Below are 19,515 nucleotides of genomic sequence, written 5' to 3'. Positions count from 1 at the left end.
AAGAGTAATTTTGTAGATTTTATTTGCTCTGTTTTGGAAAACTTTCTTCCCCAACATGCAAGCTATCCACTTATTTTAGTGAATGTTCTGATGCTCTTTCTTCTGATGCCAAAAATGAGGCTCTAAGGAAAACAGTAAATATTGCATAGGAGTCAGCAACATTTTGTTGAGCTGAAGATCTGTGAGCAGCTCAAGTGATCCAGTGGGCAGTTGCTGCCAAGAGGCTGCCCAGTCCCTCCCTGGGACTTTCCCAGACTTTTGGTCTCACAGATGAAGCAGTTCAGCTCGCTCCCATGGCACAAAACTGGTGCTAAAGCCCACATCGACTTGCTGTGAGGTGCAGGGGGTTACACTGGCCTGGAGAGAAACACAAGAAGCCCTAGAGCTGGTAAGAAGTGAGCAGTGGGAGCTACGGGGATGTGGAGGAATGGAGAGAATGAAACTTTCTCGTTTTGGTGGAGGGCTGTCTTGCTCTGTCTGGGGTAGCTGAGGTTTGAGTGGGAGAAGAGTTGTTTTTGGTCTGTCCTGGGGCCTTCAAACGTTTTCGTTCTGAAATGTTTGCAAAGTGAAAGGTTGCACATCCTTGAGATGTGTTGGATGATACTGGAGCCATTACAAAATTATTTCTCTTCCTGAGGTGTGGTTGTGTTTAATGTATTTTTGCATTGCATGACTGCTTTTTTTTGTAATACATTTCCTATCCATTTGCACACTCAAAGATATATATTTATGAGTATTAAGCTTTTAGGAACAGTATGGTAAATATTCATCCAAGTCTGCATCAAAAAATATTTGAATTCTCAACAAGTTTTAAGAAATTACATTCAAAATTCATAATACAGTTGTTCTTTTTCTGTTAAAAAAAAAAAAGGACATTTTAAATGGGAGTCTGGAATAGAGAGGAGCAAGGACCAAACAGTAGAATAGTTCTGAATTTGAATCTCAACCAGTTCATAGCATTAAGTGTAAAGCTGTTTCAATATGTATAATTTTCAAGAGGCAACTTGAATATTCATGTGCAGGTCTGTTAGTCTGGGGTGAATTCTGTGGACTGCCCAAACTAGGCAATCTAGGGCCAAGGGGTTTTTCCCCATTTGGGTTTCAGACAACTAGTATTTGGTTTTCTCACGTAAGGGATGATTACAAACCGATGAGTAAGTGTGAAATGGTGATTGGTCTCTTGTTCCTTACGGAAAAGAGACAGTGTAAAAGCTGGCATAACTGTGGTAGGCTTTAAAGGGACTGGATGCGGAAGGTCCTTCTTGAATGATTTCACAGGAAGGCTCTAAATGTACTTAAACGAGGCTTTTTGTGGCTATTCTTCACTTTTTTCCCTCAACCAGGTCAAAAGCAGGAAGCACTTGAATTCTTGTGAAGTGTCCAGCTTTGGGTTCTTTATATTTCTGGTTTGGTGCAGCGAGCATTCCCAGGGAACTGCTTGTTTTTCTCTTTCATAGATGATGGTTGTTAATTACTTGGCAGGGAGACTGAAGTGCTTGGGGAGCCTGACAGCAGGCTGGCTGCCCCGGGCCTGGGGGAGGAAAGGCATTCACCATGGAGCAGCCGGGGTGCCGCACAGCTGCACCGCTGGTGCCGCTCTGAAGGGCCGAGTGTTCCTTTCCACCCGCGCTTTGCTCTTGATCATGAAGTGCATGATTTTATATTTTCTTGTAATCTTTCATGTAACAGGGAGTAGTGCCTGGTAGCCTGTTGTCATGCTATTGTGCAGTTAATACCCTGCTGCCTTTTCTATAATTAGGGCATATTTCAAACCATCCATTTTTAGATAATAGTTTTTTGATTAATTTTTTTTTTCCCTTTCCTTCCCTACTGTTTGCTCCAACCCCCTTGAGATATGATTCAACAAAATCAATATTATCTAGTGGCTACTTGCTTCTGGAAAGGAAGTCTTTTCTTCCTTTGACTATCAATACTTTTGCATCTTTGCCCAGGCTTCAGTGCATCTAAGGTGAATGAATGCATGAAACTGGCTGCTTAATTTTTTTGGCAGGATTACATTTCTGATGGCTTAACTTTTCCAGACCGCATCCTGAGGGTAGATGCATGCCAACACTGGTGCACAGAAAGTGGTGGGAGCAGGCAGCCAGGAGGAGGGAGGGAAGTGGGTGGAACAACTTGTGTCCTTGACAGCTGGCTGCTGGATGAGCTTTGGCTTGTCAGATGCTGGCGGGACACATGGACTGCCTCAACAGTTGGATGAGGGAAACAGTTTCCATCTATCAGTGATAATTTTATGGGCTTGTGTTGAATAATTGGCTTCTGTTTGGATCTTTGGCTGTTCTGCATTTTGAATATACTATATTATGTATTTATATCTTTAAATTATTTGAATGCTCTGTGTGTATTTATACAACTGCTCAGATCTTCTGAAATAAAACATCAGTTACTGTTTCGACCTTCTGTAATTAGGTATTTTATTTTTTTCCCCCTTTGGGTCTGTGGGGGCTTTTTGCTTTGGGTTGTTTTAGCATCCTGTTTCTAAAAATGCTTTCCTTTAGTCGTTTTATCTACAGAAGTAGCTAATTTCATGTCTCAAAGCGTACGGATAGTTTCTAAAATAGCTCTGAGTTGAGATGACCTGTACAGATAACTGGGCAGAGAACAAGATGAAATGTCAGTGACTGACTGGTTAGAGAAGTTCAGAAGCAATGTATACTGAGCAAAATGGTGAAATTTGTAGTTAGATCAAATTTATCTGTACACACCATTATTTTATAATGTCTTATGAATTATGGAAAGGGAGGTCTTTGTTATTGTCTGACTAATCACTGCACTTGCCTGGTAAGTAAATGCTAATGTATTGTCTTGAATTATTCCAGTGGTTTTTATGAGACAGCTGCATTTTTCATTCACTTGACTCCAGTATTGCAGGTGCTCTCCTTAATATGACATTAAACTGTGCTGCCCAGCATGGTGTCATGCTGTTTATGATAAAAAGGAAAAAGACAAATAAATCATCTTAAAACTTGGCTAAGTGAAAGAAACACAAGACTTGGTGCTACAACCCTTGGCCAGACAAGTGATTCTTCTGTGATCAGTAAATCTGCTTATACAAATGGGGTGTCTTGTTTAGTAAATAGGAGCTTGGGACATTTGGAAAATAACGATTACCATCTGTGCAAAATATGCTGGTGACAATTAAAAACTTAGGGAAAAATTTCAGTGTTACTTTAAACAATAGTTGAGGGGACATTGCTCACTTCACACAGCTCTACACAGAAAACTCGAATGAAAAAATAATTTTGGGAAAACTCGGTGGAGGATTCATAATCAATTTGGCTACTAATTCAGTTGGAACTCAAGAAAGCCAGACAAAACTTCCTCAATCCCTTCCTTCATCAAATATGTAGGAAGATGTAAAGGGCTTGGGGGAAGGAGAGGGGAGGAAGTGACCCTTAGGTCACCAATGTTCCCATTATCACAATGGGGGAAGAAGCTGACATATGTATTCAGGACTCTCCTGCAACTTTGTGAAATACAGTCATGTGAGAAGGAGTTTGTGAGCTGAAACTTGCCACTGTGTGTTATGGAAGGGGGAAAAGGTGATGCTGACAAAGAGAGAGGAATTACCCAAAGAGTTACCTGTTACAGAAATGAAGCAGTAACAGCAGGGTAGCAGTCGTGGGCAACAGGGTCAACTTAGCTGCCTAATCCTGGACTGATGAAGCTGCTGCTACTTATTGTACCCATTTTCTTTTTTGGTGTTTTTTGTTTTGTGGGTTTGAACCTTGTGGTTCTGAGCTACATGGTACGTGGTTGTAGGGTCAGGAGCCGGAGTCACTTGTAGGTCTTATTGTCTTAATAAAAGCAAAGAGAAAAATATTGTCCAAAATGGTTGAGAGATATTGACATTATGAGATGCTGGAAAGCAGTGCTGGGAAAGGGACCTGGGGGTCCTGTTTAATGGCAAGTTGAATATGAGTCAGCAGTGCCCTGGCAGCCAGGAGGGCCAACTGTGTCCTGGGGGGCATCAGGCAAAGCATCTCCAGCCGGTTGAGGGAGGGGATTGTCCTGCTCTGCACTGGGGCGGCCTCACCTTGAATATTGTGTGCAGTTTTGGGCACTGTAATATAGAAAAGATATTAAGCTCTTTGAGAGTGTGCTAAGAAGGGCAACGGAGATGGTGAAGGGCCTTGAGGGGAAGCTGTTATGAGGAGGGGCTGAGGTCACTTGGTCTGTTCAGCCTGGAGGAGACTGAGGGGAGACCTCATTGCAGTTACAACATCTGGTGAGGGGAAGAGGAGGGGCAGGTACTGATCTCTTCTCTGTGGTGACCAGTGACAGGACCTGGGAGAATGGCCTGAAGTTGTGTCAGAGGAGATGTAGGCTGGATATTAGAAAAAGGTTCTTCACCCCGAGAGTGGTTGGGCACTGGAACAGGCTTCCCAGAGAAGTGGTTACAGCACCAAGCCTGACAGAGTTCAAGAAGAACAATGCTTCCAGGCCCATGGTGTGATTCTTGGGGTGTCCTGTGTGGGACTAAGGGTTGAACTCAATGATCCTTGTGGATCCCTTCCAACTCTTCAGCTTCTGTGATTCTGTTATTGTTTTATGAAACACAAGCCGTGAAAAGTCTTTACAAGTAAAAGAAAATTAATGCGTATTTTCTCTTTAGATTTTGGGCTTGATAATATATTCAAAGATGAAAGTGAAAATAAAGGTTTGAGGGAATGCACTGTAATACAGGAACCAAGTATGTGGAAAGAGCAGTGCTTTATTCCTGTAAACAGAACTGCTGATACTCAGACCTCTCCCTTCATATGTCTGGAGATGTGGTTTGAACATTTCTTTTCTCTGTTCATTTAAGAAACCTCCATTATTCATTAAATAGTATGGCCAGTCTTCACGAGCGAAGATTTGGGAAAGGTCATTAACCCTTCGAGCCTGCGCAGTGGATTTTTTTTTTTTTTTTTTTTAGGTGAGACCCAGTGTGCGCTGAACTGAGCCCACCCTTTAATCCTGAGGTTCATCTGCCGGGGCCGAGCAAGCTTGGACAGTGGCAGTGAGGGTCTCAGGACGTAGGTTTGTTTAGAGTGACCTTCTCTTAGATGGATTGCCTTACAGGGCTAACGAGCTCCATCTGCCCGGGGGGCTGGAAATCAAACCCAGGTCGCAGTGGTGAAAGTGCTGCACCCTAACCACTAGACCACCAGGGGCCCCCTATTCATTAAATAGTTGAGGAACAACCACCATCAGCAAAGCCACTGTCCCTGAGTATAGAAGACTCATAAGAAATTAGTGTAAGAAATACTGCGGTTTTATTGGAGGACCTCAGTCATAAACTACTGCTTTCAAACCACAGTCATTTGAAGTCCTGTACAGTGCTTTTTGTTTTATTGGAACAGCGTCAGCAGTGCACGTTATATTATTGTGCTAATCCAAAATTTAAACAAATGTTGAAAGATAATTCCATTGATTGCTGACTCATTTTAATAAGAATCACAACAGATGCCCAGGTTTGCCTGCATGGAATTGACTATTAGACCAGAGCCAAAAGAACAAAGATCAGAGCCAGACAGGACAACATTCTAAGGCACACTGGGTCTGTTTGCTGCAGCCAGCATTGGCAAGACATCTGTAGTGAATGTGGAATTCGTCATTCAGTCCCTTACTTTGCATGACACACAGTATGCTGAGACTGCGATCGGGGGATAATTGATAAATCTTGTTCTGTTAATATCCTGTCAAAGCTTCGACTTGAGGAAGTTACCTTCAATAGATATCCTACTTAAATGTGAGGCATCCATAGCTGGTGACATGGCGAACTCTATTTTTTTAGTAGCAATTACTGTAAGCTGTATTTCAGCCTAAAAATGAAATTTACCATGGGAAAGATGCATGGTTTCCTCCAGTCAGAACAACTATAAACCTTGACAAAACACAGGAAAGGCAATACTGAATGCCCGAGTCTCGTGAATACCTACAAACCAAACAAATGCAGTATTGTCTTATCTTAGACCAAGCAGATATGACAATGTTTCTACTTAGTGTTTGGTTCTGTCCCCGATGCCCTGCATATCCTCCTTGAGTTTATTAGAAATGAAACTGTTTCAAAAATGGTTTCTTCTTTTACAATATCTTTTGTGTGTTGTGCACAGCTGAACTTGCTGAAGTTTGTTTCGGTTCTCCTTCTGTGTTACTGCTCTGTGTGTTGCTGCGAGTGGTTCACATACTGAGTGTTATGGATACCAGAGTTTGGAAACCTCTACTCTCTGTTACTATGTAATGTAGCATATCTACCAAGAAGTTAAATATTTTCTAGTTTTTGGCAAGTATTGTGTGGTGGTTGGCCTGCCAGTTTTAAGTTCAGTGATGTTTCCTGTTTAACTTCACCATCAGATGTTGTGAGTGCATTCACATAAAAGCACACTTTTTGCAATCTACAATTTATACCTGTCATATTTACTTGAAGATTTACTTACTTCACACATTAAATGTTATGAAATTGAGGGTAATATTTGTTTGGTAGTTCTGTTAATGTTCGTGTGCAGTGAGAATAAGAGCCTTATATGCTTTGCATCTTTTTTATTCCCAGAAAATGGTCTTCTGTTGATCTTAGAATGGTTTTGCCTGTGTCTGGAGAATAGCTCTGCAAGAAAAAAACCCTACATTTTTGCATTTTGTCAGCGTATGTATCTGAAGTAATCCTTTAATAGAACCTGATCTGTCCCCTACACTTTGCCAAGATTCCATTTTTCAAAGATAATTCTAAACTGTCTGTTATTTGCCACTTATTTTTCTGGCCAGAACCTTCTTGCAGAAAGAAAACTAATTTCTTTGGTGAGACCGCCCTCCTGACTTCAGCAAAAGCTATTTTTTTCTCTTTTTGCAGTGTTGGGTTATCAGCTATTTGCAGTATCTCAGCAGTGGCTCACCACAGTAAAGGCTGGACTGATGTTTGACCTTTAGAGCTCATCTGCGTGAAAGAGAATATCAGTATAAAATTTTTGTACTGTTCTGCAGCTGCAAACCATTCACAACTCTATCACCACTGCAGTGGGAGAGGTGAATATACATCAAGACACAAATCTGTATTTAACTTGAAAGGATAGCATTTAACAGAAATTTGAGGAAGGTAGATTTATTTTTTTTTGGTGAGAGAAACTTGGACCTCCAGATTTTCAACTCTCCTCCTCCATACTCCTAATTTTCAGATAGTTTGAGCTTAGTCCAGTTGCTATTGACATGTGTTTGGGTATGCATCGGCAGTATAAGCATCTTAGTAGCATATTGGGTCCTCTCACAAAAAGGATAAACCAATGAAGGGTAGGTACCTAGTTAATAGTAACTTAGTTTTGAGGGCAGGTTTGAGCACAACTGTGGGCAAAATTTGTGACTCAATGTACTGCGCTTCCTGCTCAGGCCTCAACACATGTGGAGATATAACTGCATGGGTGAGAGGTCACTTTCTGCCTTCTTATTTGTGGTCAGGAAGCTGTTGCTCACTCTTGTTCTGTTCCTTGCTACAGCTCCTGTACTGTTTGGTGAGTAAGTGGATGGGCCGAATTCATCTCTGGAAGGGTCAATGCTACTTAACACTCACCTGAGCTGATCAGGAGATTGTATGGCTTGGTTACTGTGCCTGAACCAGTACTTTGGTAGAGAGTGTATTAGCTGAACCCCCACCTATGCCCAGGGGTGGATAGGAAGCAGGAAGCTTTGTATTGATGTTACATGAAAAGATGTAGCAGTAGAACATCAAGACCACAGCCATTATGGCAGGTGTTTTGGGACTTAACATGGGGTATACCTAACTGTATAATTTTAAGAGAAGTAATTTTGATACTTGAATTTTCTCTTGTCGCAAGAGACAAATCCTTTTCCTGTAGACCTTGTTAACATCCAGAAATACTGGATTTCTTTCATTGAGAATGTGTGATCAGAAGAGGGATCACAATGGCAGTAAAATTAGACGGTGCTGGAGCAGTATAGATGTGCTGTGTGCTTATAAGTGGGAATAAAAATAAATATAACAGAAGACTTAATGGTGTTCAGACGGGTTTATGAAACTGCTGATGAAGGATCTATCCAATACTAAAACATTAGTGTAACCTTTGTGAATATAAATAAGCCATTTTCTCACGTTACTGGCATTTCAAGCTGGCTGATTATGTTTGTCTAAATGTTCATGGCTACAAGTTATTTCTAATTGGAATGCTATGAAAAAACAGATAATGCATTACCTAACTTCAAACATTCTTGCAGATGCAAGCGTGTTTGTAAGCATTCTAGCTTCTCATTTCCTCGCAAATGATAAGGAAAATAATTAAGTGCTTATCAAGTTTGCAGTGTTTATTTCTCTTTTCTGTTAGTTATTTATTACCTCTCTCTCTCTTACGTTCTTGCCTGCCCCCATTTTAAATTTAATTAAGTTTTTTCCCCCCTTTCTCCCCTCTTCAGCGTATTTAGTCATTCTTGATTACAAGATGGGGGTATTAATCATGTACTAGTCAACACAGTAACTGGCTGGTAGAATTTTGTTGTGCACTGCATTACTGACCTCAGGTGAAATTTCTCAGTTGTTATAATGCATAAGAATAGAAGAAATATGCAAGTGCTTCTTTAGCCAGGTCAGAAATAATCATAATGGGAATTTACTTTAGCCCAGTAAAAGCTGCAGGTTTTTGCAGCACGTCTGCCTTTTTGCAAATCAAATGGGATTTTATGTTCTATTTACAGGGCAACAACTGTATTTTGTAAAGGTGGACTGTGTTACTCCTTACTTAGGTGGAGAGAATTGAGAAGCCCTACTGCAGTGTATGCTGCTGATTGTGGAGCAAGTATTTGGCGTTTTGTAATGGGCTGAATTTTACGTGGTTTGGGCTTTTGTTATAACAAAATGTATTATGGCCTTATAATACACTTGCATACAATACACTGGATGCAGGCATTTTCACCAGGAGTTTGTATTTCTGCCACAATTTTCTTGTCTATGTCACCTGGAGGGTGATATTGTTCACTGTAAAGAAACCAGGGCTCAGACTTGCACGGATGTTAAACGATGCTTTTTGTCCAGAGAATTTGACTGCTCAGTTTTGCATAGAAGTATGCTCTGGCTAGATTTCTATTACCTTTTTCCATTCGAGCTTTACATGGCTTGAGGATGTGACACGATTAACAGAATCACTAGCTTGAAATATAGGTTAAATGTCTGCAGCGTGTCCATGTCCAGAAAATATGGCTTCCAGAGAGGATGGATAATATGTTTAATGGCTTGTACAACAATAATTAATTTGAAAACTTCCTGTTTCCCCACACCCCCATGTGCTGAGTTGTTGGTGTGAAGCCAGAGCAGGTCTCGGATCATAACACCTCTTGAAGCTTTTGTTTTCTGTAAGCAGTTGCAAAAGATCCCCTTACAGAGAAGCACTCTTTCTGTTGCTTGTATTACAGTTTTGTATTACAGTGCACAAGCTTTACAAAATGGCTATTGCCCACTGAATGGAACTAATATTACCAAGTCTAGTGGGGGCATGTGATGCTGACAAAACTGATTCTTAAGGCCATCTAATGTTTTTGCATCAAAGGTTGTTTTCAGCTGTTTTCTGGTTTTGCTGGACTTTGTGTTAAGGCTGTGTGTGTGCACCTGTAAACCAAGCGGAATTGAAGTCCAAATGTCTGCTTGAGGAACTGGAGTTGCATTTAAATGATCTCATCAGGCAGATCTAAGTAAGGGCTGCTGCTGAGAGGAGCTGTCCCGTCCCTTCCCAGCCATATTCCTGGCTGTTCCTGTGTGTGAGCAGCAGTGCTGGGGTGGCTGTGAGATCAAACCAACCCAAAATATACTACAGATTTCAGCTGCATTGTTTCTGCTCTTCATCTCACTGTGTGGCTGAAGTGCTGCTGCTGGCACAGGGGAAGGAGTAGCCAGAAGCAGAAGCTGGAGTAGAAGGCTACAAGGAGGGGAGGACAAGTGGCTGACCACAGAGTAGCCTGTACTCAGCAGCAGCTCTGCAACAGCCTCAGCTTAAAGTGATTGTGAGTGATAACCTAAAATGGGAGTAAGCGCCTTGATAAAGTTGTGTGTGTAAAATAAGTTCCTGTCCTGACCTGAGAAGTTTCTTGTTTTGTTAGAAAATCCTTTTAATAAATAAAGTACCACTTGGATGGACATTTTTAGCCTTGGCCTGAGCAGTTGACAGCAGCTGTGCCCCTTACTGAGCTGCACTCTGGGAGCTGGAGATTTTGGAGCACATTAGATGTCAAATATGCAAGCAAATTAGTTTTCAGAAAGGTCTAAGACTTCACGCTTTCACCCTCATTGCAAAGTTATAAGTGTGATCTGAATGTAGATTTATAAATTATGTGCAATTGCCTACCCAATTTGTGCATCGTACCGATCCCACAGGAGTTACTCTTCTTAAATGAGTTTCTGAATTTAGGATTCCTCAATTAGAGTGTAATTGAGGAATACAGTATGGTATGGGATTCTTTGGGAAAGGGAAATTCAGCCTGTCAACTCTTTGATGGAGACTAGGAAAACTTGCTGGTGCAACTCTCTGTATCATCACCTTGGTCTTTCTCAGAGCTTCCAGTACTCCTGCCTCCATAGGGGAGACAGATATGGCACTGAAAATACCTTCTTAGGCATTGAGGAATGATGTGGGACAGAGCTCCCACTGCTCTAGTACAATACGACTTTTTGTGTATGGGGGTGATACCCAAGGAAAGAGGAATTTCTGCCTCAGATTGCAGATGTCTGAAAAGTTTCTGTACATGGGGGACCTTGCTAGATTATCCTCATCATTCTGGAAGTAGCCACCCTTATGTTCCAGGAAGATCCCTTGCTAATCGAATGAAATGGAAGAGGGAAAAATGCCATGTTGCAGCTGTGGATGTTGTGCATGCATTGTCATCCAAGTACTGGTGCTTTTTTAGTATGGATTGCTGGCCTCACCATGGACCTCTGCAAGCCTCCATGTTTGTAGAGGCAGCCTCTGGGTGTACCTCAGTGTTTAATAGGAAAAATAAACTTCTAAGAAGTAAAGAATAAATACTTGAAAATATTGTTGGAATCCACAGAAGGCTGAAGAATCACTGAGCAGCACAGAGCAATAGCTATGGTGTCTCTTTCCATTGCTATACAAAGAGCAGGCTTGGATAGGAATGGCTTGATATGGTGGATTTTGCCATGGGAGAGGGAGTTGGATTAGATTGGAGTGTCCAAACTGTGCTGACCAGTTGTTCAGATGGCATCAGAGGATCAACTTATGAAACGGTTAAATGAGTTTTGGATTTGCCTTTTATAGAAATGTGCAAAGAAAACCCCAGTAAAGCCAAGAAAAGGTAAAATGGTGGCAAATAATAGCAATAAATTGAGGTGCCCAACATTTACCTTAATAATATTTTTAAATGAAAATAATTATGACAACAGTGGGCTTTCTTCCTTCCCCTTGTTCCTCCCACAAAAAAGTTGTGGATTTTTTTTGATTCAGAGTTGAATGAATATTGACCTAAGTGACATCTCAAGGTCCTTCATATTATTATTTTGAAGTTTTTGGTTGTGTTTAGGGAACCAATTGGTTTCACACTCCAAAGCAACAGACTTCAGTAATCACATTATAATAAGTGCTTTTATGACAGTTTCTATTTTTTGAATATGCCTTCCTTTATGTTTTCTTCCAGATTTCTTACCAATAGCAGATTTCTTCAGATCCTATTAATCGGAATAAATTCCATTCTGCTAGGAAAGAGTTGGCTGGATTTGTGCTTTGCTCTATTTTTTTTCCGTAATACTTAAAACAGGGGCCTTTTCTTACCAACAAAAATTGCATAATTTTGGATCCTACCATCATTAATAAAATAAAATTTTGAATGTATAGCATTTTGTGCACACTTGGAATGCAGAAGTAGAATAGCCAAACAAAAATGCTGGTTTTTCTACAGTTCTGTTGAACAAGCACATTGACAATTCAGATAAGAAAAAATATCTCTGTTGGAGATTGTAATCTTCCTATAGAAGAGCTTAGGCTAGTCATGGTGGAAGTATTTTTTAATATCCAAATATTTTTTAAAACCTCTTCAAGGTTTAAACCACATAATAAATTTCAGTGAAAGGTAAAATGTGCTTTTAGGATGAGATACCCTTAAAAGGAAGATGAATATTTTAATTTTTAAAACCTCTTCAAGGTTTAAACCACATAATAAATTTCAGTGAAAGGTAAAATGTGTTTTTAGGATGAGACACCCTTAAAAGGAAGATGAATATTTTAATTTTCTCTGTAGAGAAGTGTTAGCACTCTAATAAATGTGTTTGTATTCGTTATATCCTATATTTAATCCTGTTTCTTACTCTCAGGTTTTTTGTGTGTATTTTTCAGGCAGCAGCATCTGTCCAAAGTCCTTAATATTGTCTAGAACTTGTACAGCGAGTGCCACAACCAGACTAGTTGAGCAGAATGTACGCAATGAAGCGGCTCAGGGAATAAATGGAAGCGTGCCAGTCAAACAATCCCCACGTTCAGCTTCAAATCCAAAGCCACAAGGTAAGTAGTCTCAAATATTTTTGTTACGAAAGTTGTTCTTCATCTCAGACTTCTGAGAGAAACAGAGCACCTTGAAAGAACTGTATTTGTCAGAAGGAAAACCGTAGGGTAAAAGCTTGTTATTGAAATACAAATGTTCTGTAAATGCCTTATGATTCTGTAATTTCTGACTTATTTTTCAAAAGTACTGCTGCATTTGAGCTGGGAGGTTTTGGCACTATTTTTGAATTGGAGCATTTGACAGGCCAGCTTCGAGGCAGGAGTGGTGGGGAGGATATTCAGGACCTCTGGAGTTCTAGCTCTGCAGGAGTTTGTGGAAAGATGGGAACTCCATGTTCGTGCAGTAAATGCCGACCAATAATGTATGCAGAGTAGAAGTAAGTGTCCCTTCTTAACCTGTTTCTGTCCATAAGTATGTATCTTTTAAAAGCTACATAGGTCAACCTATGTATATATAAATACTTTATATGTGCATATTATATATATATATGTATAAATATCTATATATACTTCATATATATATGTATAAATATCTATATATACTTCGTATATATAGATATAAAGACAATATATATATTGACTCAAACCACCACAAACCATCCTTTTTTGTGGTCTTCTTGGTAATATCAGTGATTCTGCTGAAGTTGATCATAACAGAGTCACTGCATTCCAGAAATCTTGAATTCAAAGCAACTCTAGACTGATGTCTTTTAGAAGTGACATGCAATAGGAACTTTGTTCATCCTTAAAGTTAAAAGAAAAAGAGTGAGTTTAGGAGACTAATATCTTGATGCTGTTCAGGGAATTGGATTCTGAGACACAGTGCTGATACAACAGAAACAAGAATTACTTATAGAAAACTAGATATGGTAGTTTGACCCTGGCTGGATGCCAGGTACCCACCAAAGCCACTCTATCACTCTCTCCTGTATCCCTGGACAGGGCAGAGAAAATACAACAAAAGACTCATGAGTTGAGATAAGGGCAGGGAGAGATCACAAACTGATTACCACAATGGGCAAAACAGACTTGACTTGGGGATATTAATTGAATTTATTACCAATCAAAATCAGAGCAGGATAACGATAAGTAAACCAAGACTTAAAAACACCTTCCCCCCACCCTTCCCTCATTCTCGGGCTCTGCCTCCTTCCCCCAGCAGAACAGGGAGACGGGAATGGAGGTTATGGTCAGTTGGTCAGCTGCTTCTGCTGCTGCTCAGGGAGAGGAGTCCTTCCCCTGCTCCAGTGTGGGGGTCCCTCCCACAGGAAATAGTTCTCCTTGAACTTCTCCCTTGTGAGTCCTTCCCATGTGCTACAGTTCTTCATGAACTGCTCCAATGTTCCATGGGGTGCAGTCCTTCAAGAATAGGCTGCTCCAGCATGAGTGCCCCACAGGGCCACGAGTCCTGCCAGCAAAGCTGTTCTAGCAAGGGCTTCTTTCCTCACGGGCCCCCAGGTCCTGCTTCAGCACAGGCTTCCCATGGGGTCACAGCCTTCTTTTGGGCATCCACCTGCCCTAGTGTGGGTCTCCTCCATGAGCTGCAGGTGGATTTCTGCACCCCCACTGACCTCCATGGGCTGCAGGGGGACAGCTGCTTCACCATGGTCTGCACCACGAGCTGAGCAGGAATCTCAGTTCCGGTGCCTGGAGCGCCTCCTCCCCCTCCTTCTTCATTAGCCTTGGTGTCTGCAGGGTTGTTCCTCTCACATATTCTCACTCCTTTCTTCTCTGAGAGCCATTACATCTGTGCAATAACTCTTCTTTCCTTCTTCAGTATGTTATCACAGACGTGCCACCACCTTCTCGGATTGACTTGGCCTTGGCCAGCGGGTCTGTCCTGGAGCTGGCTGGTGTTGGCTCTGTTGGACGTGGGGGAAGCTTCTGACAGCTTCTCACAGAAGCCACCCCTGTGGCCCCCACAGCTACCGAAACCTGGCCATGCAAAACAAATACACTGGAGCCCATGTAAATCACATATAGAAACTAGAATCACACAGGGTAATTTTGTAGTGGATACAACAATCTGTGTATCACTTGATGGGAAAATGCATCTTGAAGGATTTTGCATCAGTCCTGAGTTCATCTTAGAGTTAAGGAGGGAAGCAATTTTTTGAGGTGTAAAGAAAGTTTTGTTTACTTCAGGAGAATGAGAGAAAAATAAAGCTGTTATTTTTTTGGTGTAGCTCATTTTTATAGAACTTTTGCCAGTATTGTTCAGTAAACTAAGATGTTTTTGCCAGTTACGTGTAAACATTACTTATCTGAGTAGCCTTTCTGCACCATTTCCTATGTCTCTGAAACAAATTCTCTGCAGCGAAGTTAACAAGAGAACATGTGTTCTTCCTAAGAAAAATATTTTAGAAATCTGCTAATGGATAAATAGAAATGGGCAATCAATAAAAAGATTTTAAGCCTTTCAAAAACAAAACCAGCACACTTATTATAAATTCTAGCCATTAGATAAATTAGGAGTTTTATATTATCGGACCCCATTCATTCAAGTAGTTATGCAGCTGTTGTTGCTCTTCCATAGCCATGACTTGTGTGTTTGTCAATACTGTTTGCTCCAAGTTGTGCCACAGCCAGGAATAGTGCTGTAGTCTAAGAAATGCAGCTGCGTAGATTATATTTAATAATACTGTTTTAAATAGTATTTTGTGTCTGCTTTGTTCATGGGCCTATGTCTTGCTCCGTTTATTCCTATTAAATATGTGCATCAGATTGAAGTTTTATAGTATATATTTTTTTTGCTTTTAATTGAATTCAAGCAAACTAGAATATAATTAATGAGAGAAGTATTTGGGAGTCCAAATGATGTAAGCAGACTAGATTGCTCTAGTTTATTGGTTTAAAAGTGGTCACTATATTTTTTTTAAAGAGCTTTTCATGCACAGGTACAGAAATATTTTTGGTTTATAGCAGTAGGAAATATTCTTCCAAATTGTTGTTCTAGTCATGCAAATACGAAATGTCCTTTCATAGTGAGAGGAAACAAGATGACAGACCTGAATTGTAATGCCAGTATATTTGATTGTGGATGAACTAACTGCAAAATGACCTTCATTTAACCTACCGGAATGCATATAATTAAAATGAGAGAGATAAAAAATTACTTTGAGGTTTTGTTGCAAGTAGGGTACAGCTACCTTCAGTAAACTTAGTTTTAGAGGAAATAGAGCTTTAATATAGAGGAAAAAGGTCCAAAATCTTGCACTTGAAGTGAACCCTGTTTTGTCTGTACTTGGTCTCTGAGAAGTAGTTTAAATATTTGGAAACAGTTCACTTAGGGTAGCTAGGTCAAGTGAATAAATTTCTGCACAGAATCCAATATAAAATTCTTTCTTTTCATTTTCATTTATTACCCTGGCACTTCAATGAGAAAAAAAAAATCTGTCTGATACACTGGCAGTAAAGAACAATTTTGTTCTCCAGTAATTCCTTCCATCAATTTTTGTTCCTTCCATCAACAGTTTAGCAATTCATATGTCAGATTTCTGTCCTGAGTACAGTTTGGTTCGTGAAAATCCTTGCAAATTTGGAACAAAGCCTGAAACTGGCTGAAGGCCGATGAGGGAGTTAAGCAAAGAAATCAGGACTGTGGAGCAAAGCAGTCACAGTCTGTACTGGCTGTGGAACCCGATGCTTTGCCTTTGCACCAGTGCACTGCATTCCATGACAGAGCAGTCTAATCCAGACTGGAGATAGTCAGTGGAAATAGCAAAATATGCTACCAGGTTCCAAGACGAAGATGATGCATGAGAGAGGAAGCAAATTGTTAAATAATTTGAAACTTGCCCCTACCTACAAATAGTCAGGCAGTCATCCGAAGCTAGCAGTAGCAGAATGCATGTAGAATGACATGTAAAAATTGACCTTTTTCTTTTTTAAAAAGAAAAAAGTTTCTTCTATTCCTTGCTTTTTGAACCTCTTGCTTGAGTTTTTTATGATACCCAGTTACTAAATACTGGGCACCAAAGCTGTTGTCTGTACCAGGCAGCTTTATTGTAGGATGCAAAATATATTGAAATGTCAACACTTCTTCAAAGCAGTGAACTGTCTTGTCAGTTCAAGACTGTGCATCAGTTGCTCATTTAAATTTTTCTAATGAGAGCTTAGCAGTTCTTATGAATCTCCTGCTGAGGCTGAAGAGGCATTTTTGTTTGGGTTGGAGATGAATTTCCACTCCAAAAGACAACCTGGTTTGTGCTACTGTGAAATGATAAGGACACAACACATTCAGCACATAGACTTCAGCAGTCAGTTTTAGCTGACTGTCTGCTCTGTAGCATCAGTCCTGTCTTCCTTTCTCAGTTAATTATAATATATTCTGTGGTTTTGAAAATGTTCAGTGGCTTGGGCCTAAAAAAGCTGAGAAAACTCTTAAAAGTCTGAAAGGTAGACTGTGCTTCTCTAGCAAACTTGTACCGTTAATGGTGAATTGAACTAAAGCTGAGAGCTGTTGCTAAGTAGGCTTCACTCTCAGTGGTGCTTTAAGAAACCTGTTACAAAGTCTCTTTTATCAGCAAAACTGCCAAATCCCAAATAGTATCTCTGGGAAGAAGACAAATGAGAGAACAAAGTACATCTGATTAATATTGGTCATCTTTCTTAATACAGGATTGGAAGATATTTCTTCTGGTGTGATCTAAAAACATAGAAATGCGTATCTCAAAGAGAAGATGGCTTTTTCTCTTTTTCTACTGAGTTTAGATTACTAGTTATTTCATACTGTTCTTAAGAGTGTAAATCTTTGGCATCTATCCAGCTGTGCTTGTTTGATCTTCTTGAAGGTGATGAAGCATGCAAGGAGGTGATGATGGATGACTCAGCCAGGAGAGCTATAGTTGTTTGCCCCAGGAACTTTTAAGTGTATTTTCATGGAGTCAAGGCACGGTAGCATTTTTAACCATCGTGAGTTAAACACATGGATGGAGATTAAACACATGATGCTTTCCAAGGAAAGAGATAAATGACCTTGTCTAATATGCTTTGGAGTCTGCAAAGGTGGTTGTACCTTTTGAGCCATTTGTAGCATTAACTCCCATTTCCTTATGCATTTGTGCAAAGTCGAATGCACAACTAGACACTGCAGCATAAATGTTGATTATGGCTAGTGGTATACAGTGCCAGCTACCTGAGTACATGGAGGGGTTTTCTTTGAGCAGAATGGGCAGTTCATGTCTCCTAATGAGCTCAAAATTCTACAGTATGGAGACTAGAGTATTTATAGACTCAAACAGAGCTCTGTATTATGCAGGTTACTACAATGGGCCAGTCTTTTTTTTTTTTCTTTCTCTTAAGATCCTTGCTGTATGCACGTTGAAAAATAATCTGATTAAAACAAAACACTGCAGAAGTACATTGAGGGGAGAGTTAATGGAATTTATTTTCCATAATCCCTGTTAACAAGGTTGACCTTACAGGAAGGTTTGAGGGTTGAGGTTTTTTTCCGCTACCGATTCTTTTCTTTCCATTGATCTTGTGACTATTCTTTCTCCATTGCTCTATTTCTAAACCATACAGTAGCTACAGCAGCAGCTGATTAGGGGAAGTGCTCTCTCTTAGATGCTAGTAGGAAGTAAAGCGTGAAATATCTTGCATAAATGAGTTGGTATGGCTATTAGGTTTGTTGTTCTCTTCTGAAGATATTACGGGGATTTTCAGTATGTGGGGTTTGCCCAGAGGTTCCTCATGCTTGCCCTACGTAAATGCTGCTAAGCTGTGGTTTTTCAGTAATAGCTGCAAAAGTGTGTGACACCTCCACAGAACGTCCTAGAATTTGATTTTTGTCCCCGTGGACCCAGTATAAAAATAACTTCCAACTAATTCCTTCTGCTTTATCAGTAGACATTAATTCCCTATAGTTCAGCAGTTTTAATATATCCTTGTGAGGATATTAACATTTTATGAGATGTACAACAGAATTGAAGAGATGTACGGGTCCATTACATAAGAGATTTCACAGGAATGGGGGTTATACAAAGTCCACTGCAAGAGCAAGAAGTGTTCCTACAAACTCATGTGGTGCTGGTCAGCAAATCCACTCGGTGACCCCTTTCCTGTCCATCTCCTCCCTGAGGGAATGGCAGCGCTTACACTCAATTATGTGTCCTGCTTTTTCCCGGCCTGCTCGTGTCACCTTTTTCCGCTGTCCCCTTGCCTTTGTCAGCGCAGCAAGCTATTCAGTGCTTGGACAATTATCTGATGCTCATTGGCCTAATTCTGCCAGACCTTTTCCGAACTCCCTGAGAAGAGGGAACGTAGGGAAAGCTACTCCACTGCACTGCAGCTGAGCAATTGCATGCGGCTTCTCAGGAGGGACTTCGGTTACTACAGATACTGAAGCAGTTACACAATTTAATAGTCTGCTTGTTTCAGGGTTGCATTATAACTATTTCAAAAGTGATTGAGTCATCTTTCTGCACTGCGTCCCCTACAAACTTGCTTTTCTTGCTTGTGTTAATAAATATAAGGCTTCCAAGAACCAAGTATGCACATATGCACAACAAAAGCATCTGATCTGCAGTAATTGCCTTCCTTCTCCCTCTGATTATTTCATTTATCTGCATTTGTAGTTGATATGATTGAAGTCTAAAGCTTTTTGTGGTAAATTTGTTTCTTTATAGATTCTCTCATGGTACTTTTCAGACTGCAGCAATCACTACAATCCCACTTAAGTGCAATTAGATTCTTGGAAACACAGACAAATATTACTTCCTATAAATTTAACGTAAGGTAGAGATGGAAAATTGCCCTTAAACTGCAAGAAACACTGGAATATCACAGTCTATGATTAGTATATTTGCAAGAATTTTTTCAACACTCCTTTCAATTGTCACTGGATGGGAGGTGAGCTCATTCCTGTGGTGCATGGATTTTCCAGGGTAAGTTAGTAAGCTATCCTAAAGTCAGCGATGCGAAAAACATGGCTTTTTCACATCCATCTATTGTGTACCCTGTACTTGCCTTTTTACCATGAGAATGGCACATGATTCCTAATGCCAGT

The 19,515-nt window shown here is 40.3% G+C and overlaps 1 protein-coding gene across 3 annotated transcripts in view; it reads left to right on the top strand.

Annotated features, from left to right (window-relative positions):
* The window catches only part of FGD4 (FYVE, RhoGEF and PH domain containing 4), a 65,789-nt gene that overhangs the window by 16,764 nt on the left and 29,510 nt on the right, over positions 1-19,515 (top strand). For 2 of the 3 annotated variants that reach the window (XM_017804888.1, XM_017804887.1), the window contains exon 2: positions 12,342-12,506. Coding sequence is in view for 1 of the 3 variants with exons in the window: in XM_017804887.1 (XP_017660376.1) it covers positions 12,342-12,506 (165 nt within the window). In the remaining 2 variants the exon portion in view is untranslated. Of the gene's footprint in view, positions 1-281; positions 389-12,341; positions 12,507-19,515 lie in introns of those variants that run through there. The other variant, XM_017804890.1, reaches the window with a different exon arrangement.

This window comes from Lepidothrix coronata, unplaced genomic scaffold (genome assembly GCF_001604755.1).
Source record: "Lepidothrix coronata isolate B3197 unplaced genomic scaffold, Lepidothrix_coronata-1.0 Scaffold10, whole genome shotgun sequence".
NCBI classification, from domain to species: Eukaryota; Metazoa; Chordata; class Aves; order Passeriformes; family Pipridae; genus Lepidothrix; species Lepidothrix coronata.
The sequence above is the reverse complement of the archived record's forward strand: the minus strand, read 5'-3'. Positions and strand labels throughout refer to the sequence as shown.